The 24,840-nt window shown below is 49.9% G+C and overlaps 4 protein-coding genes across 13 annotated transcripts in view; 2 read left to right on the forward strand and 2 right to left on the reverse strand.

Moving 5' to 3' along the window:
• Positions 1–33: 33 nt before the first annotated feature.
• Pard6a (par-6 family cell polarity regulator alpha) lies at positions 34–2,396 on the forward strand. 5 transcript variants are annotated; one of them, XM_076915791.1, is made up of 4 exons: positions 547–705; positions 1,074–1,296; positions 1,509–1,813; positions 2,031–2,396. In XM_076915791.1, exons 1-4 carry the CDS (start codon positions 643–645, stop codon positions 2,376–2,378), a joined length of 939 nt encoding a protein of 312 aa, XP_076771906.1. In that variant the 5' UTR covers positions 547–642; the 3' UTR covers positions 2,379–2,396. The 5 variants fall into 5 exon arrangements, with proteins under 5 accessions (XP_034378663.1, XP_076771906.1, XP_034378660.1 ...); XM_034522772.2 differs by lacking the exon at positions 547–705 and adding an exon at positions 34–180 and having other exon boundaries at positions 1,509–2,396; XM_034522769.2 differs by having other exon boundaries at positions 1,509–2,396.
• A 152-nt stretch (positions 2,397–2,548) lies between these two features.
• Positions 2,549–6,969, reverse strand: Enkd1 (enkurin domain containing 1). Of its 3 annotated transcripts, none has more exons than XM_034522768.2 (8): positions 6,873–6,969; positions 6,539–6,644; positions 6,264–6,458; positions 5,246–5,463; positions 3,513–3,638; positions 3,234–3,397; positions 3,014–3,150; positions 2,549–2,918 (listed from the first exon to the last, which is right to left on the reverse strand). In XM_034522768.2, the coding sequence occupies exons 2-8, from the start codon at positions 6,621–6,623 to the stop codon at positions 2,758–2,760; spliced, it is 1,086 nt and encodes a 361-aa protein (XP_034378659.1). In that variant the 5' UTR covers positions 6,624–6,644; positions 6,873–6,969; the 3' UTR covers positions 2,549–2,757. The 3 variants fall into 3 exon arrangements, with proteins under 3 accessions (XP_034378659.1, XP_034378658.1, XP_034378657.1); XM_034522767.2 differs by having other exon boundaries at positions 5,231–5,463; XM_034522766.2 differs by having other exon boundaries at positions 5,219–5,463.
• A 123-nt stretch (positions 6,970–7,092) lies between these two features.
• C18H16orf86 (chromosome 18 C16orf86 homolog) lies at positions 7,093–9,073 on the forward strand. Of its 3 annotated transcripts, none has more exons than XM_076915792.1 (4): positions 7,093–7,237; positions 7,511–7,728; positions 8,068–8,312; positions 8,416–9,073. In XM_076915792.1, exons 1-4 carry the CDS (start codon positions 7,154–7,156, stop codon positions 8,823–8,825), a joined length of 957 nt encoding a protein of 318 aa, XP_076771907.1. In that variant the 5' UTR covers positions 7,093–7,153; the 3' UTR covers positions 8,826–9,073. The 3 variants fall into 3 exon arrangements, with proteins under 3 accessions (XP_076771907.1, XP_034378664.1, XP_034378665.1); XM_034522773.2 differs by having other exon boundaries at positions 8,131–8,312; positions 8,389–9,073; XM_034522774.2 differs by having other exon boundaries at positions 8,131–8,312.
• Positions 9,074–9,172: 99 nt separating this feature from the next.
• Gfod2 (Gfo/Idh/MocA-like oxidoreductase domain containing 2) overlaps positions 9,173–24,840 on the reverse strand; it is a 42,448-nt gene continuing 26,780 nt past the window's right edge. For both annotated transcript variants that reach the window (XM_034522765.2, XM_076915789.1), the window contains one exon: positions 9,173–16,164. In XM_034522765.2, the coding sequence (XP_034378656.1) occupies positions 15,266–16,164 (899 nt within the window). In that variant the 3' untranslated portion in view covers positions 9,173–15,265. The remainder of the gene's footprint in view (positions 16,165–24,840) is intronic.

Raw genomic sequence — 24,840 nt, forward strand, 5'->3', positions numbered from 1 at the left:
CCCGCCCATTCGCGGCTTTGCGCCTGCGCAAGCACCTTGGGTCTTGCTTGCTAACGTAGCTGCTGGCTGATGGCAATTTATTCTTCCCGGGGCATCTCTCTGAGCCTGTGAGCTGTTCTCAGTACTACTCTATAACCGGAAAGGAAAAGGCAAGGACTAGCCTGAATGAGAGCGATCCAGGTTAGGAGGACTGCAGCCGAGAATGGGGCTTGAAGCCACTTCGGCTCTGTTTGAGACCTCCAACAGAGTTTTCCTAAAATGTTGATTTAGTTTTCTCTACAAAATGCGCTGCCCTGTAAGGTCAATAGAAATGATAGCACAGACAACTTTAATAAATGTTAGTTCCCTCATTCTGCCCTCAGATTGGTCAAGTCCTCTTTGGACGTATGGTTCATTACGCTCGAACCATAGCGTAATGACGTAAAAACAGAGGAAGCCCTCGCTAGCTCCATCTCTGTTTCCTAGGAAACGTAGACTCGGCGTTTCTTGGTGTCGCGTCCCCCTTGACGTCATGGTTTGGGCGGGAGGGCGGGGCGAGTGCTACCGCCAGGGGCGGGGCGGCTCGGGCCAGCGGGCCGGGCTGTGCACCTGCGCCTCGGCGGGCTGCCGTGGGGCACCGTCCCCCGCCCGCCAGGCCCCGCAATGGCCAGGCCGCAGAGGACTCCGGCGCGCAGTCCCGATAGCATCGTCGAGGTGAAGAGCAAAGTAAGGGTTTCTCTGGTCTCGGCTCTGGCCACTGCGCTAGGCGCTCCCAATTCCCTTTCTCTCTTACTTGTTCCTTGGGTCTCCATCACCTCTTTCTGTCCTCCACCCTTCACTTGCTATTCTGCTTTTCTGTCTGCCTCCTCCTCCCTCCGACTACGGACCTCCAGAGTCCCTCTGTGGCCTGGGTATATGGAGAGCAAGGGAAAGACCTTGGACAGTGTCCCTTGTACTGGAGCTGAGGGAGGTTTAAGCTTAAGGCTGCAGCTGTTGCCGCAGCCCTTTACCTTCCCTGACAGCCTGAGTCCTGTAGTGAGAAAGGGGCTTAGGCTCTGTCCTGACACTCCTCTTCCTTTCCCTCCCGCCTCCAGTTTGACGCCGAGTTCCGACGCTTTGCACTACCCCGCGCTTCGGTGAGAGGCTTTCAGGAGTTCTCGCGGTTGCTGTGTGTGGTACATCAGATCCCTGGCCTGGATGTGTTGCTTGGCTATACGGATGCTCACGGTGACTTGCTGCCCCTCACTAACGATGACAGTTTGCACCGGGCCTTGGCCAGCGGGCCCCCACCTCTGCGCCTCTTGGTCCAGAAACGGGGTAAGGATGGGGTACAGTGGGCAGCTTCCTTGGGGTAGGGTGACAGGGTAGGTATATTAGGGTAGACCATACCCAGGGCTCCCAGACTTTACATTCTACAGCCTCTGCCCTTGGTCTGACCTCCAAGTAGCAGGGAAAACAGTTGACATTGTCCCTATCAGGGGCCCAAATGGGAGAAGAGTCTCTAATCTTACTACCCCCCTCTCCTGCAGCAGAAGGTGACTCCAGTGGCCTGGCTTTTGCCTCCAACTCTCTACAGAGGCGCAAGAAAGGGCTTCTGCTACGACCAGTGGCACCTCTGCGCACCAGGCCACCCTTGTTAATCAGCTTGCCCCAAGATTTCCGCCAGGTATCGTCAGTTATAGATGTGGACCTACTACCTGAGACCCATCGACGTGTGAGGCTGCACAAACATGGCTCAGACCGTCCCCTGGGCTTCTACATTCGAGATGGCATGAGTGTTCGTGTGGCTCCCCACGGCCTGGAGCAGGTTCCAGGAATCTTCATCTCCCGCTTGGTACGTGGGGGGCTGGCTGAGAGTACAGGGCTGCTGGCGGTCAGTGATGAGGTCCTCGAGGTCAATGGCATTGAGGTGGCTGGGAAGACCTTGGACCAAGTGACAGACATGATGGTTGCCAACAGCCATAACCTCATTGTCACTGTCAAGCCTGCCAACCAGCGTAACAATGTGGTACGAGGGGCATCTGGGCGTCTGACAGGGCCATCCCCTATAGGGCCTGGGCCGGCTGATCCTGACAGTGACGATGACAGCAGTGACCTGGTCATTGAAAATCGCCACCCTACCTGCTCTAATGGGCTGTCCCAGGGGCCCCTGTGCTGGGACCTGCAACCTGGCTGCCTACTTCCTGGTGCTGGCAGCTCTCTGCCCTCCTTGGATAGCAGAGAGCAAGCCAATTCTGGCTGGGGGAATGGCATTCGAGGTGATGTTAGCGGATTCAGCCTATGACAGGCAAAGATGCAGCCCTTGTCACTTTAGGCTGCTGGAACACGGCCTGGACCTTCCAGTTGTGGAGGGAAGATTAGCTTGCTCACAGAGCCCTCTTCAGCCTGGTGAACATTAAAGGTTTTCTACAAACAGATATGGTCTTTCTGTGTCCCAGCCCCAAGATCCTGTAAGTCAGCCTTCTTCCCTGGACACAAGACAGAAGGCACAGGAGAGACCTTCCTATGAATGCAGCAGGAGGCCCACTGAGCTTGTCATTTCTAAGACAGCTCCTATGGAACACAGCCATGGTATACAAAAGGTTTAATTTTGACAAAAAAAGTTGTGGGGCTGGTGGCCCCTCCGCAGCCACTGATAACTAGAAAGTGCTTTATATTCTGCCCACCCCAATGCTCCTGTCTGTGGAGCTATGACAGGGCTCGAGTCTGCCCTTCCCCACTGCGTGCTGATCTGCAACATGGACCTCCCTGTTAATCTACCCACAAAGGGGGTTAGGGCTAGGAATCCATCTTCACAAAGACTTTGGGTCGGGAAAAGATCTTGATAGCCTCTTCTATTTGCACCAACTTCCGGTCCAGTTCAGCACGGTGACCTTGGGCTCTCAGAGAGTCTGCCCCAGCAGGTAGCAGCACTAGCTCACGCAGCAGCTGGCTCTGGCCTACAAGGGGGCATGGAAACAGCGAGCATTGGATAGGGATGCATGGTTCTCCCGTGGGCTCCCTTTCAGCCACCCTTGCCCACCCAAGTTCTCACTCTGAAGCAGATTGTTCAGTGTCTCTAGCCGCTGACTCTCAGGCATGAGTGTATGGCCAGGGGGCATGGAAGGGTCCGGCTGGCTACGCTGGCGAGCCTCAGCTTCCTTCCGCCATAGGTCCCTGCGTTCCAACAAGCTGTGAATGCACAGGCCCAGGGGTTGATGACACCAAGGCAGACTGGTTCTCACCGCACTCATCAGACCACAGGACCTACTTACTAATGGGGCACGTGGCCTTTCTGTGTGGCGTTGTAGTGCTCCTGGGCTTGCCGCTGCTGTTCTAGAACCTGTGCGAGGACCTGCAGGGAGCGGGAATGGCGCCGGGGGGCTCTCTTGGCAGCTCGGGCATTGTGACTAATGAAATCCACACCTAGGCCTGGTCCCTGCAGAGACATGGCAAGCATGGTGGAGACCTCATAGCATGGCACTGTACCTGTTACCTACTCTGCGCCCAGGACTCCTGGCAGATGGCCTTCAAGTCCCCACCGACCCTCTCACCTTAGCTTTGGGACCTGGCGGGGTAAGCTGAGGACTGGAGGCACGGGATGGTGGGAGCCCAGGGCCACAGCGGGAGTGTGCCCGCAGAAAGTGGGCAGGTTCTGTCACAGAGGCTGGGCCAAGCTCCTGGAAGGTAGGGTACGGCAGAAGGATCAGGAAGGTTGAAGTCAGGGTCCTAACCCACAAGACCATTCCCCTTTCTGTCTCTCCCTCCTCTAAGAACTTCTCTATGCTCATCCTGTGGGCCTCCTCCTTGAAGGAACTTCTCAATAACATTTAAATATGCTTGTCTCTCACAGCCTTAAAAAAAACAACTACTTTGCTGTCTACCCTCAGCCTCACTCACTCCTGCCCTTTCCTCCTTCTAGCTCTAGCACCCCAACATTACTAAGGGCTCCTCCAAGGCCCCAAGACAAAGGGCTGCTTCCTAATAACCATTGTCCTTAATTGGATTGTCAATAACACTCTGGGCTCACCAATGAGACCCAGAGCTGTGTATCCATCTGCTTCCTGGACACAGTCCTACCCCCTGGCAGTGCCACAGATGGTTCAGCCTAAATACAGTCTCATGTGACCTTGTCTTTTCTCTCAATCCTGAGTCTCTTTCAGGGTCCCTGGATAGAGAAATAGTAACTACCTCCAAAACCTAACTGCTGCCCGCCTCTGTCCTCAGGAAAAAGAAATGTTGCAAGGAATAGTGGTGCATGCCTACAGTCCTAGGACTCAGGAGGCTGAGGTAGAAGGCGTAACTAACGGTTTGGGGCCAGGCTAGGTTAAGAGAGAATTCAGGACAGCCTGATGCTAAACAGCAAGCTACAGACAGAAATGAGCTGGAAGTGGTGGTCCAAACCCATTATGTCTATACCCGGGAGGCTAAGGCAGGAGAATTTTGCCAGTTCAAAGCCAGCCTGGGCTACATAATGAGTTTGAAGCTAGTCTAGTCTACACAGTAAGACCCTGTCTAGAAACAAAGAGTCAGTGGAAGTGGTGGGGCCTGGGTGGGGGTGAGAGTGGGGTGGATAGCTCAGCAGTTACAAACACTGGATGCTCTGCCAGAGAATGTGGATTCCATTCCCAGTATCACATGGCTGTTCACAGCTCTCTGTAACTCCAGTTCCAGGAGATGCATACCCTCTTCTGGTCTCTGTCATGCACAGACATACACATGCAGCACCCAGACACAAACTTTTTTTTTTTTTTTTTTTAAATCCAAGACTTGGGAGGTGGGCACAGAAGAGTCAGAAAGTCAAAGAATCTGAGGTCAGCTTGGGCTATGTGAAACAGAGACACAGAGAAACTGAGAATGAAGTAGTAGGAAGGTTGTGGGTTATAATTTAACGAATACCTAGTATACGCTGTGTCCCAGGATTCAGTCTCCAATATCACATGTTGATAAGTAACTTAGGTAGTTCTTTCAGATGTGTACCCAGCTGCCTTTCTGTTCTAACCGTCTGCTTTCCCTGTACAAATCGAAGTATACCTACTATGCCCATTGTCGTTACCCTCACTCCCTCTAATCCCAGAGCTTGTTTCTACTGGGGTTTGTCTGTATGGAGTGTTCTCTTCCTCTAGCCTAATCTTTACTTGCCCTGATCCATCAGCCCCTCAGAGGTCCACCCAGATGCCTTAGCCTTTGTGAAACACACACACACACACACACACACACACACAGATAGACAGACAGACACACACAGACACACACACACCCTGTAAATTACATCAGATATAACTGCCTTAGCCAGGTCACATGGTGATGTCTGCCTCCCTGGGACAGATGCCTTCATCCTGGCCTTGACGCGGGACTCCACATTGTCATACTTGGGTGATCGCCACAGTGCCTTCAGAGGCTTAGGCTGTCCCTGCTCCCGGCTGCGTTCCTGGTCTTGGAATCGCCTCTGAATCTCTTTGATCCGCCTCAAGTTTTCCTTCTCATGGTCTTTTGGATCCTTTCCTGGAGGAGGGCGAGGAATGCTGCTAGGGACAGCCCTACAAATGGCCACGCAACCCAGACGGGATCGCATATAGATTCACACCCCACCCTTTGCAGAAAGATCTCTCAGACAGTCAGGGAAACATCTAGTATATGAGAGGCCCTGGGGTTGATCTCCAACATCATAAACACAAACATTTTAAAAAATACAACCAAGACCTCTTCATGGAAGTTAGACACCATACACACAGCACCACCAGCAGCTCAGTCCCTTCCACAGCCATCCTCCTGGCAGTCTTCTACATTTCATGGAGACGCATACCATCAATCACCATGCATATTATACATATGTCCTGTCTCGTTCCTTGCCTCCAACTGTGGCTCCCATACTTTTCCCCCAAATTTAATTTTTTAAATTCACATTATATCCCAATTGGAGCCCCTCTCCTTCTCCCAGTCCTGCCCTTGTCAAGTCCCTTCCCCCATGACCCCCTTCCCTTCTCCTCAGAGAAGGGGAAGCCTCCCCTGGGTACCACCCCACCCTGGGACGACTCCCATATGTTTAAATCCTGTTTTCCTAACAGCTATAGGGCTTGGCACAAAGTAGGCACTAAGTAAACAATGGTCCATCAAGGTGTGAAAGCTTTCTGCAGAAGGATGCACTCTGATCCTCCCAGGAGGTATTATACTTTGCCCTTCTTTTATGCTAGAGAAACTAAGACCCAGAAAAGTACATGGGCTAAAGACGATTAAGAAGCATCCTATTTTAATCTCTGCTTTTGATCTACAAATGTCTCAATGCCCGGTCTGCAAGGACTTACTCTTAGGAGAGACCCCTGAACCAAGGGAGATGCCCCCCAGTTGCAGCAGCACGTCCCCTATGCCTCGCTGGCCACGCTCTAGGATCTCTCGGGCTCCAGGCCTGATGCGAGGGCCACGAGGAGGACTGGAGTCCGGGTCGCGACCCGAAGTCAGCAGGTCCAACTTCAACGCGTTTCCTTCCAGGCGTCCTTGGGCTGAGGAGCAAGACGCGGTGGAAAGCCGTGCTCAGGGGTGGGGCGGGGTACTCGCCCCGCCGCGGCACCCCGCAACTTACCCGAGGCCGGCCGCCGGTAGTAGTCCGGGCAGAGAGTAGGGTCTGGGGGGATGGGTCCAGAGATGCGGGACGGGCCCTCGCACATGATCCTACCGCAGCCCTGCAACTGTGCACCAGGGCCTGTTGCGCTGCGCAACTCCTTCCTCTAATCCCTGTCGGGTGCTTCCACCCTCCACCCGAGCCCTGCAGCCCCGCGGTACCCCGCATCGCCGACCCCCACCCCTCAACTACCGCCCGTCTCCTAGGCTCAGCTTGTACCACTGCCCCGCGGCTAGCCCACTGCCCTGAGGGGTTCACGGCCCCTCCCCCGCAAATCCCCAGCGTGGGCTCTCACTGGAGCAGTTTTACCGCCAACTGTTGCAAGCCGGTAGGAGTTGCTGTTGCTTGGCAACAAATGGCTTCCTGCGGTCAGGGGTCAAATGACTAAGGCGAAAAGCCTTCTGGGGTTTGTAGTTCCAGATGAGGAGCGAGTCTAAGTCTCGGGTCTCAACAGGATCCTTGATCCTTACTTCACAACCTGTCACCCCTACCAACACTGAGCACCAGTCCAGCCTCGCTCCTGGCCTGCGGTCTTCTCCGAACAACCGTCGAGGGATGCACTGATTCCTCATAGCCATGGCCTCAGCAGGAGCCAAGAGGCAGCCAGAAGCCCAGAATGGGGCGGCAGTAGGGTTAGACCAGGTTGCAGAGATCCTTGAGGTGACTTGGGCATTTCAAAGCTCAGGAGGAAGGGTAGGGCAGGAGAGGTGGGCCTCTAGGTGATCCAGCCCTCTAACTGCCAGGCCAAGCCCTGCAAGTAGAGAGGCCTAAGCTGGTACCCTTCATATTTTGTGGCCAATATGTAGTTATTGGAGAGGCACCTCAAACCAAGGGAGATGCACCCCAATTGCAGCAGCTTTGGGCTTTGAATGATTAATCCCCACAATTCTTTGCCTGTCCATTGGCCACCAATTACCTATGTGTATCTTCTAGTGTCCAGGAACAGAAGAGTGTCTGGAGCCAGCACACGAGACCTGCAGTACCCCAGGTGAAGAAAAGTGTCCAGTAGGGCACAGCTTAGAACCAGAGCTCCAGGAAGAAGGAGTAAACCCGGGAGAGGAAGGACTCAATCCAGGGGTGGAAGCAGGAGAAGAGAGCGGACCCAAGCCTACACCATCTACCCTGAGGCCAGCTCATGGGCCCAAGAGAAAGTGAGAGGGCTTTCGGAGGGAAAGGCTGGGGAGGTGGGCCTTACGCCTGCAGACTCCTAAATCTCGATTCCTTCAAGGCAGAGAGCCTTGTCTTCTGCCAATACCCCTCACTCCCAACTCCGGTTTCTCTAGAACAGTCAGGGTTGAGGTGTGGATTTCAGGCTTCTAGGTCTTGTAGGAGACTGAACTACCATGAATGCTGGGCCTTTATTGGGCTTGGAGCTTCTCTGACTAAAAAAACTGGACAGCTAACTATCTCTAGTATTGGCTAGTGGACAGGCAGGGGTAAACCCTAGGCTCAAGACATAGGAACCAAAGACTGAAGCCTGCCTCTTTCAGGCCTCCTGTCCCAGGCTTGGGTACCCCAGCCCTCCCAGGGCCAAGCTACCATGCCCATCCTAGGGTAGAAGCTGAACTGCCACCAAGCCTGCTGCTGCAGAAGGAGGAGCCAGAAGGCAGCCACAGCGAACCCTCACTGTCATCGAAACAGCACAAAAAAGCCAAGAAACGCAAGAGTGTAGGGGCTCCTGTACCCCCAGCTGTGGCCAGCACATCTGCACCCACTGAGACCTTGGGGTTGGAGCGTGAGTGGCAATCTCTGGGCTTTTTTCTTTCTTTCTTTGTCTTCTGAGTCTGGCATAGCACAGCCTGGTGCTCCAGCCTTCGCTCTGCCTTGGGTTCTTGCAGGAAAAGCCCAGCGCCTGCGGCCACTGTACCAATACATCAATTATTGCAACCCAGAGCTGAATCAGGCAGGGGATGGGGATAGGGAGCCGGAGGTAGAGCCTGAGTCGGAGTTAGCCCTGCTTCCTGAGGAGACCGGTGTGGAACAGCTGCAGGTGCAGACCTTGCTGCCCATGCCAGGTGAGCTGGGCTTAGGCCTTGCTTTGCCTTGCCCTAATCCATTAGTGCCACTGACCCATAATCTTTCTCCTCTGGTAGAGGAGGTTGGAGAGGAGCCTGGGGGTCTGTCTAGTCTAAGGGTGAGTGGCAGCCTCAAGGCTGAGGTAGATAAGACAACCCAAGTGGATATTGACAAGATGTTGAGTGTCTGTGCTGCTCCTCTTGTGCCCCCACTCTCCCCTCAGTACAAGTGACCATCTACCCATTGAGAATGTCCCTAGGCCTAAACAATGGCCCTAAGTCCACAGGTCTAAGCCATCAGGTGGGGGAAGGAATTTAGTCTATGTCTATACTTGAGAATTTGCACTCACTGACAATAAACATCCCCCCCCCTTTAAGACTGTGATTCTTCAAATATGATGCCTGCATTGGGAAAGAGGTTGGGGGACAGGGAGGATGATGACTGGTCATTTGGATCAGTGGGGACCTTGAATGACAGAATCCTGAGCACTACCACAGACTTGTGTCAGCGTACATGTCTACTCACCCCAGGTTGGAAGCCCAAGACAGACCAGAAGTACATATACCACCAAAGTCCAACTTCGTGAAACAATGGGTTTTAATCGGGTTACTTAGGGGAACAGAAATGATGCGAAGACGGTTGCGTCACCAAGGCTCAACCTAGCATGAGTGACAGCTGACAAAGATGGGAACTTGCATAGTCTGAAGGTAGCACAACAGGTTGGAGAGTGTCCTTTCCAGGTATCTCAGTTGGTCGAAACCACTTCCAGGCCATTTGCCTGGATTCTGCTTTGTTCGGACCTGATAATCTTCTGGGCAGCTCAGCTTCCTTCTGTCTGGAAGTTTATTACTAAGCAGGTGTGGTGTTGCATACCTGTAGCAGGTGAGCTAGCCTTAGGCCTTCCTTTGCCCTTTCTTTTGGGAGGTAGAGACAGGTGGACAATGAGTTAAAGGCCACCCTCATTAGCATAGTAAATTTAAGGCCAGGGTATACTACAGGAGGCTCTGTCTTTAAAAACCAGGAAAAGGAGCTAGGTTTGGTGATACACACCTTTAATCCTAGGACTCAGAGGCAGAAACAGGTGAATTTCTGAGTTTGAGGCCAGCCTGGTCTACAGAGTAAATCCTAGCTGTCAGGGCTGCACAGAAAAGTCCTTTCTTGAAAAGTTGGAAAAAAAGGACAGGGAATAGAGAGATGGCTCTGGTTAAGAGTATTTGCTAATACTAATTTGCTAATAAAGTGGTAGTACACACCTTTAAACCCAGCACTCAGGAGACAGAGGCAGGTGGATCTCTGTAAGTTCATGGCCAGCCTGGTCTACAGAGCAACTTCCAGGACAGCCAAGACTACACAGAGAAATCCTCGCTCTCTCAAAAACAAACAAACAAACAAAAAAACCCAACAAAACAAACAAACCAACAACACTTGCTTCTCCTTCAGAGGACCCAGGTTTAATTCCCAAGGCCTCATTCCTGTCTAACTCCTGTCCGGGGGATCTAACGCCCTCTTTTAGCCTCTGCCTGCACCAGGCACATGCAATAGTGTACAAGCATGCAGGCAAAACACTCATGTACATAAAATACTAGTTAAAACTGATGTGTACTCATTGTCATAGAGCAGCCAGACTGCACTTTGCCCACAGATGGTCCCTGGTGATGGGTGGTGGTAAATGAATGTACTTTTTGGAGCTATAAGGCTTTCATTGAAGGATGCTGCCTCTGGTCCCATGGATAGCTCTCTGGAAAGAGCCGAGTGAGCGATTTCTGGAGACAAGAATACTGGTCCTCCAAAACCTTCGACACAGAGTTTTCCACATTAAATGCATTTCTTCCTGTCTCAAGCTAAGATCCTGGGGTCACTACTGACCCTGTTCCCTACAGGGGACTCTACCTTCTCTATTGAGAGGGTCAGCACCTAGGCCTGGACCTCAGACATCTCCGGGTAGGACCCTCAAGTTCCCCCTGCCTGTGGTCTCTGATCTCATAGGTTCATGCCATAATCCTGCTGCACACAGAGTACCTGCACTCTCGATGATGTCAGTGTCAGAGTACCTACACTCTTCTTAATGATGTCAGTGTCAGAGTACTTACACTCTTTTTTTTAGAGCTGAGGACTGAACCCAGGGCCTTGTGCTTGCTAGGCAAGTGCTCTACCACTGAGCTAAATCCCTAACCCGAGTACCTGCACTCTTGATGATGTCACTGTCACAGAGTACCTGCACTCTTGATGATGTCACTGTCACACAGAGTTCTTGCACTCTTGATGATGTCATAGTCACATAGAGTTCCTGCAGTCTTGATGATGTCATTGTCACAGAGTACCTGCACTCTTGATGTCATTGTCCCTCTAGCATCTTGCTCTTCTTACCTCAGCTGCTTTGAAACTCTTTAATGGCTGTGTGGAATTCCCTGATCAACCAGGCCTTTTTTTTTTTTTTTTTTTTGCTTTCATTGTGTACATGGGGTTTTCCCTGTCTGCTATGCCTATGTTCCTTCATCCTTCTACCTGGCTAGCACATGTATGACCTTGATACACACCACACACACAAACACAGCCTCTTTCTGCTAAGTCAGGAAGCACTGCATCACCCTGCATTTGTAGCGTATCTTTATCCCACTGTCACTGTGAGTTCTCTATCTTCATTAGACTGTGCACCCCTACATCACACATCATTGGGTTATACCTAGTGAGGGCACCCATCAAAGGACTCAAGGCACAGAGGCCAAAGTAGAGGAAGATACAGAGGTGGCAGGTACAGAGCAGCTAAAGACATCTAAAGTCCACCGCTTCATGCAGGGCCTCTGGAATACTAGCCGAGCATGATCACTGGATGGGGAGTTGGGGATGATGCAGGTGACGGCAGAATGGCATGGTCTGCTCTTCTAGCATCATTCCAGGCTGCTCCCCCAACTGCAAGTTTTTCTAGATGCTTTCTGGCCCACAGCAAGGTCACTGACAAGCCATAAGATCAGGACATTTGTCTCTCCATCTGCCTCCTACAATGATTCCTTCAGGTGATACGATCTACAGGGACCATGCAGACACAATCTCACCTACTGAGATGATCCCTCATGATCTGGGATGTTTCAGAGCTAGACCACTGAGTTTGACTTTCTTATTTTATGACTGAAGAAGTATATGCCTGCAGATACAGAGTTTATGGTAAACTCTGGGGGTCCTGTGCTATGCAGAGCTCTACACCATCTGTGGACCAAGGGACTCTTGTCTGTTGTGGCTTGACTCAAACATCCCAACATGTCTTCTTTCTGTGCTCCAGGGCTGGAGTGTCAGGGATCTAGGACTACGAAGATAGTTCATGTTTATGCTTAGAGAACAATTCCTGAGGCCCAGTCCTGTAGGCATGTCTTAGCAGGGTGCATAATGGACATGGTCCACTTTCCTAGCGTCACCCCAACAGAGCCAACAGGGCAAGCATTGCTGGGTTAGATGCTCACAGAGGAGCACGGATGATAGGTTAAGTGCCATTTACCCTAGGGAGAAGTGATGCCAAGACAACTTCTGGAGAGCCTTGCTGGCCTGAGGTAACCCTGGGACAAAGCTGTCCGGGTGTGGAAGAGGTGGTCAGGAGGGCTTCTCAGTGTAGTGGGAGCAGAAGACATGGCTAGAAGAGACTCAGGCTGCACAGGCATGAAGGAGTGTGAACAAGCGAGAGTCCTGACTACGATAAACTATTGTAGCCTAAGGAAGGTAAGAGACTTAAGTGGGGGGAAGGAGTCAAGCCCTACTGAAGCCTAGATTGAGGGTGCAATGTTGTCTCTTTACAACGAGAACCACATCTTACTTAGTTACCTTGCAAAATAGCATCAAAACAATCGCCTTGCCCTCCCATGTCTTGCTGCACATCTGCTTCAGTGCAGTGCTTGTTTTTAAAAACCGAGAAAACTAAATTTTTGCTAGAAGTCTGTCATCATGTAGACTAGAAAACATAAAGCCCACCAAGCAGGAGAATGGCCAAAGGTGACACTGTACATCCAGCCAATAATAGGCACTGCCTGAGACCACAGATTCAGAGATGACCGATACAATACAGCTCAGTTCTCCGTCCCTCCAAGTGCAGATTGGTGGTCTCCTCTCACAGCTTGACAGTGTCGAGAGGTTGCTTAAGAAGCAAAGAACAAGGAGTGAGCTGTCGAGGGAGGAATCTGCTAATCCGCTAATCCAGAAGCCGATATCATGACTGGTGAGTAAAAAGCCTAGATTTGCTTGTAAGTCGAAGACATAATAGGTATTTTGGAATTTCTCATCTGGCTGGGATATATCAAAGGGACGAGAGCGCTAACTCAGAAGAAACTTCTACCTAAAAGTATAGTCCTGGGAGCTGCTGCCTTCTTCCAGGAGGGGGCGCTGCAGGACAAGTTTGGAACTAGTTTGGCTTACCCCTGGCAAGCGTCTAGGCCACAAAGGCTCAGTTCACCTCTTCCTCGGTGACTGCAAGTTCTTGTTCCAGGGAGATGGAAAGTTGTCAGGGGTCTGGATTTAGACTCTGAGAGGTGGCCTCAAAGTCCCCGTGTCTTCATAAAAGTAGTCGTGCGTCATGTCCACTTACCACCTGCTCCAGCACTGGGAGACTGGGAGTCATTCTCTGAGCACAAACCTCTCTAAAACCTATGCACCACTTCCGGTCTGAACACAAACCTCTCTAAAACCTATGCACCACTTCCGGTCTAAGCACAAACCTCTCTAAAAACCTATGCACCACTTCTGGGTCAGTCAAAAATAAATACACCACCAACAAAAAATTGCTTTTTCATCTTTGGTCTTCCTGTCCAGTTTCAACTTAGGTGGGATCTTGGCATATTAGTTAGACATACAAGGACAGCTGGAGCTGACGTAAGCGGAATAGCAACGGGAGGTCTTGTTAGCTTCCTGAGTGTGGGCACTGTGCAGTGCCTTCGTAGTTCAGGCCAGGCTGAATCCTGGCAGAAGGTCAATTAATGTCTAGGTGTCTGCGAGAAGGTCCTCAGTGTAATAAGGGGATAAGGGCAGTGTGAGGTCAGGAGCTAGTACTTTGCCTCTCTGCTCTTCCTGGTCAGAGATAACGGGCATAGACTTTGTTTTGAGACTTGTTCTTGCTATGAACCCTTGGCTGAGCTGGAATTCTCTATGTAGACCAGGCTGGTTTGCTCTGGAGGACCAGCGTAACAACAGCACTCCAACCTTACTTTACCTCACAAAAACGACATTTGACATCAAGGACAGTACACGGGTACAGGGTGATGATCTCTACAAGCTGGGCCAAGAGGAAGAGGAAGGTCTCCCCAGGCCTTTGTGGCAAAGAGCCCAGATGAGAAGGAGGAAAACTGAAGAAAGAACAGGCTTCACTGAGACTTCACAATCCAGCAGACTGACAAGGAAAACAAAGGGGGCAGAATCTTCCTTCTTCAAGCCCCCACCCAGCTCTGATCTGTCCATGTCTGCAACAGCCACTTAATAAGCACAGTTGGTGACTTGCCCGCTGACTCAAGTGGTGCCAGTTAAACCTGTTCCAAAGGGTGGCACAGCCTCCTTCCTCCTTAAGCTCCTCCCCTGAGGGCTCGCCTGGAGCCAGCCACACCATAGTTTCCAGAACAGAACCCCGGGGCTGGAGATGGCTCAGCAGTTAAAGGTTCAGTTCCCAGCATCCATTTCTTGCTCCAGGAAATCTGATGCCATCTTCTGGCCTCTTTGGGTACCTACACTCATATGCGCACACACAAACAGACACACACACATACACATAAATAAATAATAAATCTAAAAAAATAGTAATAAAAGAACCTTTCATGACATCCAGGCTAGGAGTTCTGGGCTCTCATCCTGTCTTCTTGGAATGGCAGGTTTGGCAGGAACCTAATAGGGAGCCTCATATCCTCTCTGCTGCAGGTATTTGGAGAGCTTTGGGGATTCAGCCATGAGCTGAGCCATAAGCTCAGAGCTGCTGTGAAGCCCATGAAGGAGAGAAACAACGGATCTACAGCCATAAACAAGCCTTCCATTATTACAGAAACCCAGCCCCAAACAAACGACCACACACCATGATGTCACTTTTTTTCTGACTTATTTACTGACATTTCTCAGATGTTCTACAGTTCCCCTTTGTCTCCTCTCTGCCAAGTCAGGGGCCCTCCTCTCTAGAGTTATGTATAACACAGAAGCCTCCTTTTCTCCTGGAAGGGCTTGCAAGGGGGGCTGAAAGGGTCTGATCACATAGGAGGGTGGGGGAATATCCCTAAGGGATGACCTCTCATCCTCTCCAGTCCTGAGACGCCCTGGCCCAAGACAGGCTTCTTGTCATCTCCCCTTAGGACTCAACCAAGCTAGTTCCTTATTAGGCTTTCTCATCCTGTGAGACCACAACTCAGCCGGAAGAGCCCACAGATTGACCTTCACTGGTCCTGCTCGCTGGCAGAACCGCAAGGGGCCAGGCTACAGCCCTGTCCTGCACACACTGCTAGCCTAAGCTATGACGGCAGGAGCGTTTGCTGCCTTGCAAGTCTGAGGAGTCAACGATGGGCTGATGGACTTTTTCCTTGGCCACCTTCAGTTGGCTCCTAACCCTGGCCCAAGCTGATTTATTAAACAAAAGACACTGTGTCTCTGCAATAGCCAATCACAGTTCCCAGTGCCCTCCCTGGTCCCTCTGGCCCCATGGGAGGAAGCTCATGTGCAGGTTCACAGGTTGTTCCGCTGAAGTGTTTCACTTAGGTTCTGGTTGGCATCTGGCTCCTCCGTCAGCATCTCCACAGTCTCCCACTCCCCAGATCGGCTGGACCTTTTAATGGCGTCTACCACACTCTGCATATACAGTCCGTCCTCAAATGAGGCAGCCATAGAGACAGGGGTGCGGTCCCAGGTACGTCGATCCCCCTGCCCCTGGAAGGACTGACGCAAGGCCTGAACCATATAGACCATACCTTTCAAGTAAAGCAGTGGGACATCCTGGGGACCCTGCTCAGGGAGCCCTGCACCCACAGCCAGCGAGTCTCTCACCAGCAGCTCCTCCTGTGCAGCAGAGTTCTTCTGCCCATAGAGGTCGGCTCCCCGCGCAACAAGGCGCCCTGCTGAGCCCACTATCATGACCTCATGCACAAAGGCACCTGGCATGTTGAAGTTGAGCGTCACTGTGCTGCATACCCCCCCACCCATGAGCATCTGGAAAAAACAGAAGTCATCACTGGTGACATGCCGGATGCCACGGATGGTGGCATTCTGTCTCACAAAGGTCTTGAGGAGCCCATGCACCTTCTCGGCTTTCTGGCCAGTCAAGTGGGTCAACAGGTCCACGATATAGGTACCCATGGTGTGCAGGCCCCCGCCACCCATAAGCTCATCACATACCCAGCCATAGCTGGGGCTGAGCAGGCTCCCGGAGTAGATGCGGGCGTCGCAGATCATCACGGCCCCCACGTAGTGCTCCGCAATCAGCTGCTTCATGCGTACGAAAGCAGGCAGGAAGCGGAGCACGTTCCCCACCAGGCTCATCAGCTGTGGGTAGTAGCGAGACGCGGTCACCATCCGGAAGGCGTCCACGGATGTCGCTGCCTTCTCACACACCACATTCTTCCCAATTCCTAGAACAAAGCACCATAGGAAAAGTTCAAAGTTCCTTGTGTGTGTGTGGAGGGGAACAATCTTTTGTCTGTCTTTGAGACAGGTTTCTCTAGGTAGCTTTGGCTATTCTAGAACTCACTCTGTAGACCAGGCTAGCCTCGTCGAACTCAGAGATATGCCTGTCTCTGCCTCCCAGGTGCTGAGATTAAAGGTATGCGCCACGGCCACACACATTTCTTTCTCAAGCCGGACAAGGTGGGATATGCCTATAATCTCAGCATTTGGGGTAGGGGTGGGCTGGAGGCAGTAAGATCTGAATTACATAACATTGGGTACACACACACCCCTCCAAGGAAGATGACCTAGGAATGTCGCTTATATAAACAAGTGATCTAGAAGCGAGGGAGGAAACTTAGAACACACTGAACTCCAAGAGTAAGTCCTTCCAATAGAGTGTGGTGGGGGCTGAGGATGGCCAGGACCAAGGGAGGCCTGACAGGGGCATTCCTGGGCCTAACAGAGTGGGGACAAAGGGCATGCGGGGGGGTGTGTGTGACTTATGTCAAGACTGGGCATCCTGGGTGCACACCAACACACAGACACGGAGATTACGTGGTATTTAAAGGGATATGGGAAAGTAGCCAGACAACAGGCATCCCTCCCTCCCAAGTCAATAGGTGGAGGTGCAACTCAAAACGGGGACCTGGAAATTCTTTCCTCAAATCTTCCCCATCTAAATTTCCTGGGTCAAACATCACTGGCGGCACCTCACACACAGCACTGTTGAAAAGATGTTGTGTCTGTGTGGTGTAGCAAGTGTGTATGCTTGAGTGTGGGGTGAGTGTAGAGCTGGTCATATAATGCATGTCCACAGAGGCACAGCTGGCCTGGAACTCACTCTGTACACAAGGCTGACTTCCAACTCCCAGAGATCCTCCTGCCTCTGCCTCCTGAGTGCTGAGATTATAGCTGTACTGCCACACCAGGCCACTTTATTTCTTGAGACACCGTTTCTCACTGGGTTTGGTTACACTGCCCGGTCAGCAAGCCGCCTATGTCTGCCTCCCCCGTTCCAGGATTTCTGACATGTACTGCTATCTATGCCTTGCTTTCTGTGAGTACAGGGAATGCTGGGAATCCCGGCTCAGGTTCTCGTGGCAAGCCCTTTGCTGAGCCAGTTCCTCCACCCCTCATATCTAACCACGCAAGACCTGTGGGCTTGGTCTTCAAGCTGCACCCGGAATCTAAGCCGTTCTGATTGCCACTTTCCTCATCAGATGGTCACTGTTTTGTTTTTCTCAGATTATACCAACGGTCATTTCTTAGAAGACGAGACAGGAGGATCAGGAGTTCAAGGCCAGACTCAGCTATCCCCAAAGCCATTTAATTGGTCTCTGCATCGCTCTGGCACCCTTCAGTCTTCTCACAGGACGACAGTCAGGGTAGTTCTGTTTGAACTTTATTACAGTTTGCATCCTGACATTCTCTAAAGGCCATGAACCAAAGGTTTGGTCCCTGACACTTGGTGCTACTGGGCAAGGAAACCTTTGGACAGAAGCAAGGCCACTGGAGGTTATGCCTTTGAACGGGCTACTGAGTTCCTGACCATTTCCCTGTTCTTTCTCTGTGCTTCCCCGCCACCAGGAAGCAGGCAGCTTTGCTCCTAAGCTGGATGGCATGGCTCACACCTGTAATCATAGCAACTGGAGGTTGAGACGGGAGGGTCATGAGTTTGAGGCCAGCCAAGACTACACAGTGAGCGCCTGTTTCTAACCAACACACAGAACAGTCTCGTTCTATTGCCTGCTCTCTGCCTTTCTGATCTCATCACAAGGGTCCAGAGAAGACATAGCCACCACCATGGATAAATGGCTAAAACCTCAAACAAAGCAAACCTTTCTCCTTGAACTCACAGAGAGCCCCCTGCCTGCTGCCTCCCAAGTGCTGGGATTATGGTCTGACACTACCCCCCACAAGCCCTTTCTTTCCTTTATATATCTCAAATATTTTGTTCTAGTGACGGAAATCTAACATAAAACTTAATATGGTTTTCAGGTTAACTTCTCTCAAAAACTTTTCCAATGGATTTATATCTCAATCAGAATAAAGGTCCTGGCACCAGACATGATAATATATGCCTGTAATTCCAGCAGTTGGGAGAGGCAGAGGCAGGGGGACTATGAGTTAGAGGTCAGCCTTGACTACACCAAAGGCCTTGTTTTTAAAAAGAATTAGGGCTGGTGAGATGGCTCAGTGGGGGCTTGCTATGCAAGCCTGGTGACTTAATACAATCGCCAGATTCTTTTTGTTTTGTTTTGTTTTTTGTTTTTTGAGACAGGGTTTCTCTGTGTAGTCCTGACTGTCCTGGAACTCACTCTGTAGACCAGGCTGGCCTCGAACTCAGAAATCCACCTGTCTCTGCCTCCCAAGTGCTGGGATTAAAGGCGTGCGCCACCACTGCCCAGCCCAATCGCCAGATTCTACAGTAGGAAGAACTGACTCCAGGGAGTCTGCTAAACCACCTACCCAACATGCACTCTGTGGAACAAGCACATCTGCATACACACACACACACACACACTCATACACACACCCTAACACCCTATATACACATATATAATAATAATAAAATTTAAAAGTATAAACTTGCCTGGCTTATTAATTCAATTCCAGCCTGGAAATTCATAGAGATCCAGTCTTAGAATACAAAGCAAAAGAGGATTAGCTAGGAGTCAGCCCAGCTCTTGCCCAGCATGCTCTAGGGTCAATCCCCAGGCACTGAAAAAACACAAAATCCTATTAACGGTCTACTGATAGGACTTTGATTTCTGACCAGAGACCCTTCCAGATTTTTTCCTTTAGCTCTTTGTCCTACCATGGTCCTTCCTCTGCTCACCCTGTCCTGTGCTCACCCTGTCCTGGCTGCTCGCTGGAGATGGTACAGCTGTGTTCGAGAGCTTTGTGGTCAGAGAGAGGCAATGGTTATTAGCACCAAAGAGCGGACAGGTAGAACCGGACGCCATCATATCCAGGGAAGTCTTGAGAGGAACAACTTAAAAGTTCTTGATTCCGATGGAAGACCATCTTGAACAGCATGTGCTCCTGGGCACACAAGAGCCATCCAGACGACCCTCCTGGTTCCACAGGTGCTGCATGGGTTGAGGCAAACCATGATGTCCCTGTCCTGGGTCCTTACTGTACCCCACTGCCCTCTAGGTGTGCAGATGTGCAAGGCCCTGCTGTTTGCTACTTTGGTTTACGCATGCTTTCTGAGTGGCGAAAGAAAGAAAGAAAGAAAGAAAGAAAGAAAGAAAGAAAGAAAGAAAGAAAGAAAGAAAGAAAGAAAGAAAGAAACTAACTAACTAACTAACTAACTATACAAATCCAATGTCTCCCATGATGGATGACCTCCAGTCAGCCAAACTGCCAGAAAGTGTCAACTAACAATTAGTGGTAAACTTTAGCACTGGGACCAGAAATTTCTGTCATCAAAACTTTTCTCACTTCACACTGAATGACGACTGGCAGCCTGTCGACTAATGTGAGTTTTGTTTGGGTTTGGCTTTTTGCCTTTTTTTTTTTTTTTTTTATTAAATTGTAAAACGAGTCAACCCACCTTCTCGGGAAGATGACTGACTTAACTGAGGTAGCACAGGTAAGTCACCTGGCTCGGCACAAATGTCAGTGGTTCACTGCCTTTACCTTCACCACAGGAGAGGATGGACCAACACACTCTACAGCAGAAGGGCTTCCTGCAACTCATGACTTTGAAGATTCGCCAGTGCCACAGTTTCCAGGCAAATAGTGTCTGTGTTTACTATTTTGAAGTGCTGTTTTCTTCTTTTGGGGGAGCATGGGCTTGAGATAAGGTCATATTCTGTAGGCCAGGCTACCTTCAAACTTACCTCCCAACCACCCTGACCCTCAAGAAGTCCACAGAACATTTATTTATAATGGAGTCTCGGGCCTGAACTCTCAGAATACTGAGCCTCTCTGCTACAGCAAGGAGCACCGTAGAACATGGCGTCACAGTGTCGGTGTCACATCAGGTCAGGACACCCTTCCATCTCCTGCTCTTCTCCAGACAACTGAAGCTTCATACAGGTGCTGGCAGGATAATAGGACAATAGCTGGCTAGCTCAAGGTGACATGTCAGGGCAGGGAAAGGCATTCCCAGGGCAGGGGCCAGGCTTTTGCATAGGGGCCCTGCTGCTATTACTCCTGCCTGTGGAGTCTCTCCAATGTTCTCCCACATCTGCAATTTCTAGGGGCAATTGCCATTTGGCTGTTAAACACATGTGGCTGACACATGATAATTAGGTTATCAGACACAAAACCCACTGAGAGTCGCAGTTCTGCTCAGCTTGTGACAATCACTACAGGGTGGGGAAGTGAAGTGAGTTTGGAGGAACATGGGAGACAAACCCCCATTTTCAGCATGCCCAATAGAAGAGTTTTTGAACATAGAACCCAGGAGTTTTAATAGCATGGAAAGCAGAAGTTTTAAGATATAATCAGGTTCCTGTAAACACACTTCAACTTTCTGTTAGACTTGAGTTGTCTTGAAATACAAGCGTATATAAGTTTATTTGGCTTTCCTTCCAGGAAGTCAAAAGAGGCATTACTGAATGAAAACTGCTGCTTGCTTCCTGTCAGCAGGAGACAGTACCTGAGAACTTTCTAAATGGGGCATGGCCTCCAGCATGCTCAGCTCATATTTTGTGGTTCACCCTCAACCCCCATGGGTCCTTTTTACCTCAGGTTTTCTGGAGGGTAAACATGTTTCAAACTGTCAGCCTCTACCTAGCTACAGCTCTCTTAACAAGGCCCACAGGAATTGCCCCAGTCCTCCTCAGAACATGATCTTTGTTTCTTAGTAACACACCGTAGGAAGTGGGGTTCATAGGCTGGGCTCAGGACACCTGTATTTTTCCAATCTCTATTGAGAGGTCTAAGAGTAAATGATTCATACAGTAGGGTGGACAGGGAGCCCAAGAAGGATATCACTTTCATGTATTATGTGTAATAAATCCAGGGCGATACATTAACAAAAAATTTTTATTTGTTATTATTGTATGTGTTTGCACATGTATCCGTATGCGTGTATGTATGTGTATATATAATATGTGTAGTGTATGTGTCTTGGTGTACATAAGGAGGCCAACTTTGTGGAGTTGGTTCTCTCCTCTCAAGTTTATGTGGGTTCCAGAGATCGAATTCAGGCCGTCAAGCTTGCATGGCAAGAGCCTTTCCCCACCAAGCTGTCAATAGCTCCCACTTTCCTTTTAATTAAAAAGGTTTTATAGAACTGGAGCAGTGGGTTGCTTAGTGGTTAGAGCACTTGCTCCTCCTGCAGACAACCTGGGTTCAGTTCCCAGCACCCACACGGGTGTTCACAAATATCTGCAATGCCAGTTCCAGGGCATTCAGCTCCCTCTTCTGGCCTCCTCAGATTCCAGGCATGCATGTGGTATTCACACATAATACTCAGGAAATAAAAGTACATTTTTGTTTTGTTTTTCTGAGACAAGATCTCTCTACATAGTCCTGGCTGTCCTGAAACTTACTATGCAGACCAGGCTAGCTTCAAACTCACAGGCATCGACCTGCTTCTGCCTCCCGAGCACTGGGACTAAAGGTGTGCGCCACCAAGTCTGGCTTGCCTACTAGAAACCTGAGTTTGAAAACCAGTAGAGCAGGTCTCACTCTTGCCTCCAGACTGTCTTCATTCTTCCCAGTCACATGTCCACATCAGCTCTCTGTCCATCAGCAAAATGGATCACAGGGGCAGAAACTGTAAATGTCCTATTTACCCAGTCAAGTCCTGGGCCAAGCATTGGGGAAACAGTATCAGCCATGGGCTTAACTTGAAGACTTACACTTCAGGGGTTCAAATGACCCTACAATAAAATGTAGGCTGCACAGCAGGAATCTGGCCTGACCTGAGTTCAGGGAGGCTTTCTGAGGAACCGAAGTCCTTGAGATTAAATTATCTGGGTCAGTCTGCTTGGAGAGCTGTATTTTGTTATCATACTAGCCCACAAGAAAAGAATCAGTAAACTTAATGTGTGTGTATAAAATATATATAGACATGTATGTTTAATTTTAATTAATTTTATAAACTTTATTATTTAACAAAAAAAACTTTTAAATAAAATGAACACATCAAAATTAACCAGAGCCAAAGACTATATCTATAGTTCAGTGAATTTCTATACAATTAATATAGCCATTCTGAACTTCACACTGGATTTTACTATGGAATATATTTTTAAGCACTTATCCGTCACCAAATATGAAAAATCCTCAGCAGAACTAGAACTAGAAGAACAATTCTCTTCTTCTCATCTGTTATAGCTCAGACTGGGGTGCTGGCTCACTGGGTGTCTGCTGGACATGCTTGAGGACTTGAGTCTGAAAACCCAGCACCCATGGAACAACCTGGTGCAGTGGCATGTACAAATAACCTCAATGCTTAGGGCTCAGGGGACAGAGACAGGGATTTACTGGTTGGCCGGCCTAGCTGAAATGGTCAACTGTCTTGTCAAATGTCAAAAGGTTCAGTGTCTTAAAAATAAATGTGGATAGGGCTGGAGAGCCGAGTCAGTGGTTAAGAATGCCTACTGTTCTTGCAGAAGACCCAAGTTCAAGTCCCAGCACCCACACTAGGCGGCTCATTGCTGTCTGTGAGTGCAGCTCCTTGAGTACCTGCCTGCACTCACATGTACCCCCTCCCCCAGAATTAGAAATAAAATCACCCAGTATCAACCTCTAGCCTTTATATGTATCATGAAGGGGTACATACAATCCCACACACAGTATATACAAATGCACATCACAAACATAAGATCAAAAAATACTCTAACAAGAAGAAGCAATTCTGCTTACATCCCAAGACCTAAGTTATGAAGTTACCGTGTCTTAAATTCCTGGGCCTCAGCTCCATTTCCGTCTTTTGTTGGAGCACTGGGGACTGAATTCGAAGCCTCATGCACACTAGCTCTACCCTTGAATTACACCTCTATGTCCCAATGGGCCTCAGATTCAGAGGAAAACATTGAGGAGTCAGTTCATTCCCTCCACCATGTGGGTTCAGGGACCAAACTCAGCTCCTCAGCCTTGGCATAAGCACCTTTACCCACCAATCCATATCAGTGGCCCTTTTTCTTCTCTAAACACAATTTCTCATATATCCCAGGCTGTCCTTGAACTCATAACACAGCTAAAAAATGATGCCTATCGTACTGCCTAAATGCTAGGACTCCGGGTATTTACTGTGGAGGTTTTGTCTTTTACTCTCTATTTTAATGCTAAATGCAGGACCCCAAAACCTAGAGTCTGCATGTAGCCCCTGTGACCCTGATTGGTGAATAAAGATGCCAGCAGCCAATAGCTGGGCAGAAGAAACATAGGTGGGGTTTAGGTTTCCTGGGCTTGGTGGGGAGGGAGGAGGAGAAGGAAGAGTTTCTTTAACTGACAACATTACTATGTGTCTGTGACTTCATCCACTGTGTGCATCAGAACCACCCAGGAAGTTTGCCCAGAGTGTGTGGGGCCCACCCCAGAGAGGCAGAAAATCTAAGGTGCTTGAGAAATTACACTTTTATCCCAGGTGACATTGCTTCTTTGGTGGTGCTGTGCAGGGACCCTTGCAGTGCAGGGTGGGGAGTGGGATATGGTGTGTAGGGTGGGGCCTATGACAACGGACAAGTTTTGTGAAAACACACAGCAGGTGCTGGACTAGACACTGCCCAGGGCAGCAGCAAACCTCACTGTTCTTTTCCTTTATGTCTGCAAAGACTAGAAGATATGGTTCTACTAACTGACATGGGAAGAAAGGAGGAGGATGAAAATCTCTGTGTCACACATGTCCTTAGACCTGCAAGTCTGTGTCAGTGCTGTGTGCCTTCACTACTGTCTTCTCCAAACTCTTTTTCTGTCACAGGCTTACAATATTATATCACAACCCACAAAACATACTTAGGTAGATGGAAGCTTCAGGTAATTGTGAAAATGTCTCACGTGCTCCAGGTCTAAAGGAGCTTAGCTAAAATCAGACTATTCCACCAGCTACTGACTAAGTGACTGTCGTGTCTTCCTCCAATTCTAAAAAGACTGCAGTTACAAAGCTTAGAACCTTAATAAAAAAACAACAGTAACACAAAGAAAAAGAGAAAGACAGACAGATCCAATAATAGAAGGAAAGAAGAGAAGAGAGGAGAGGAGGGGAGGGGAGGCGAAGCGAAGCAAGGACACATATAAATAATTCCAGCACTCAGAAGGGTGAGGCAGGATTGTGAGTTGGGGGACAGCCTGAGCTACTCGGTGAACTCTTATCTCAAGATCTATATGATGAAAAGAACAGGAACCTAAAGAACAGCTCACCAGGCCACACCCAGTCAGGGCCAGAAGGTCCCCAGGCCCACAGTTTCCCAAGAGAGTGGACATGTGAGCAGGCTGTCCTGTGGTTTGTGTCAGGAAAGCCAGGCCTAACGGAGAGCCTTCCTGCTGTCTGGTAATAGAGATTACAGTTTGCCAGGAAGGGTGGTGCTCATTACAGCCAAGGGCTGACAAAGCATGGGAAACAGGAGCCTCCCAGGCAACCTCCTCTCCTTCCTGTGGTGCTGTGTGCTGCAGCAGGACAGAACAAACACATCCACCACAGCTGTATGTGTGGGTCTAGGGAGTGCTGACTG

This window comes from Arvicanthis niloticus, chromosome 18 (genome assembly GCF_011762505.2).
Source record: "Arvicanthis niloticus isolate mArvNil1 chromosome 18, mArvNil1.pat.X, whole genome shotgun sequence".
Lineage (NCBI taxonomy): Eukaryota > Metazoa > Chordata > Mammalia > Rodentia > Muridae > Arvicanthis > Arvicanthis niloticus.

Excerpts from the sequence above, each read along its gene's own strand:
- Pard6a (XM_034522769.2), top strand. The coding sequence starts at position 643 with ATGGCCAGGCCGCAGAGGACTCCGGCGCGCAGTCCCGATAGCATCGTC. Across the intron at positions 706-1,073 it reads TCGTCGAGGTGAAGAGCAAA|TTTGACGCCGAGTTCCGACG; the intron begins GTAAGGGTTTCT and ends TCCCGCCTCCAG. Across the intron at positions 1,297-1,508 it reads CCTCTTGGTCCAGAAACGGG|CAGAAGGTGACTCCAGTGGC; the intron begins GTAAGGATGGGG and ends CCTCTCCTGCAG.
- Enkd1 (XM_034522766.2), bottom strand. The coding sequence starts at position 6,623 with ATGTGCGAGGGCCCGTCCCGCATCTCTGGACCCATCCCCCCAGACCCT. Across the intron at positions 3,398-3,512 it reads CGCCAGGTCCCAAAGCTAAG|GGACCAGGCCTAGGTGTGGA; the intron begins GTGAGAGGGTCG and ends ATGTCTCTGCAG. Across the intron at positions 2,919-3,013 it reads ACTGAACAATCTGCTTCAGA|GCCAGAGCCAGCTGCTGCGT; the intron begins GTGAGAACTTGG and ends GCCCCCTTGTAG.
- C18H16orf86 (XM_076915792.1), top strand. The coding sequence starts at position 7,154 with ATGGCCTCAGCAGGAGCCAAGAGGCAGCCAGAAGCCCAGAATGGGGCG. Across the intron at positions 7,729-8,067 it reads GCTCATGGGCCCAAGAGAAA|GCCTCCTGTCCCAGGCTTGG; the intron begins GTGAGAGGGCTT and ends TGCCTCTTTCAG. Across the intron at positions 8,313-8,415 it reads TGAGACCTTGGGGTTGGAGC|GAAAAGCCCAGCGCCTGCGG; the intron begins GTGAGTGGCAAT and ends GGGTTCTTGCAG.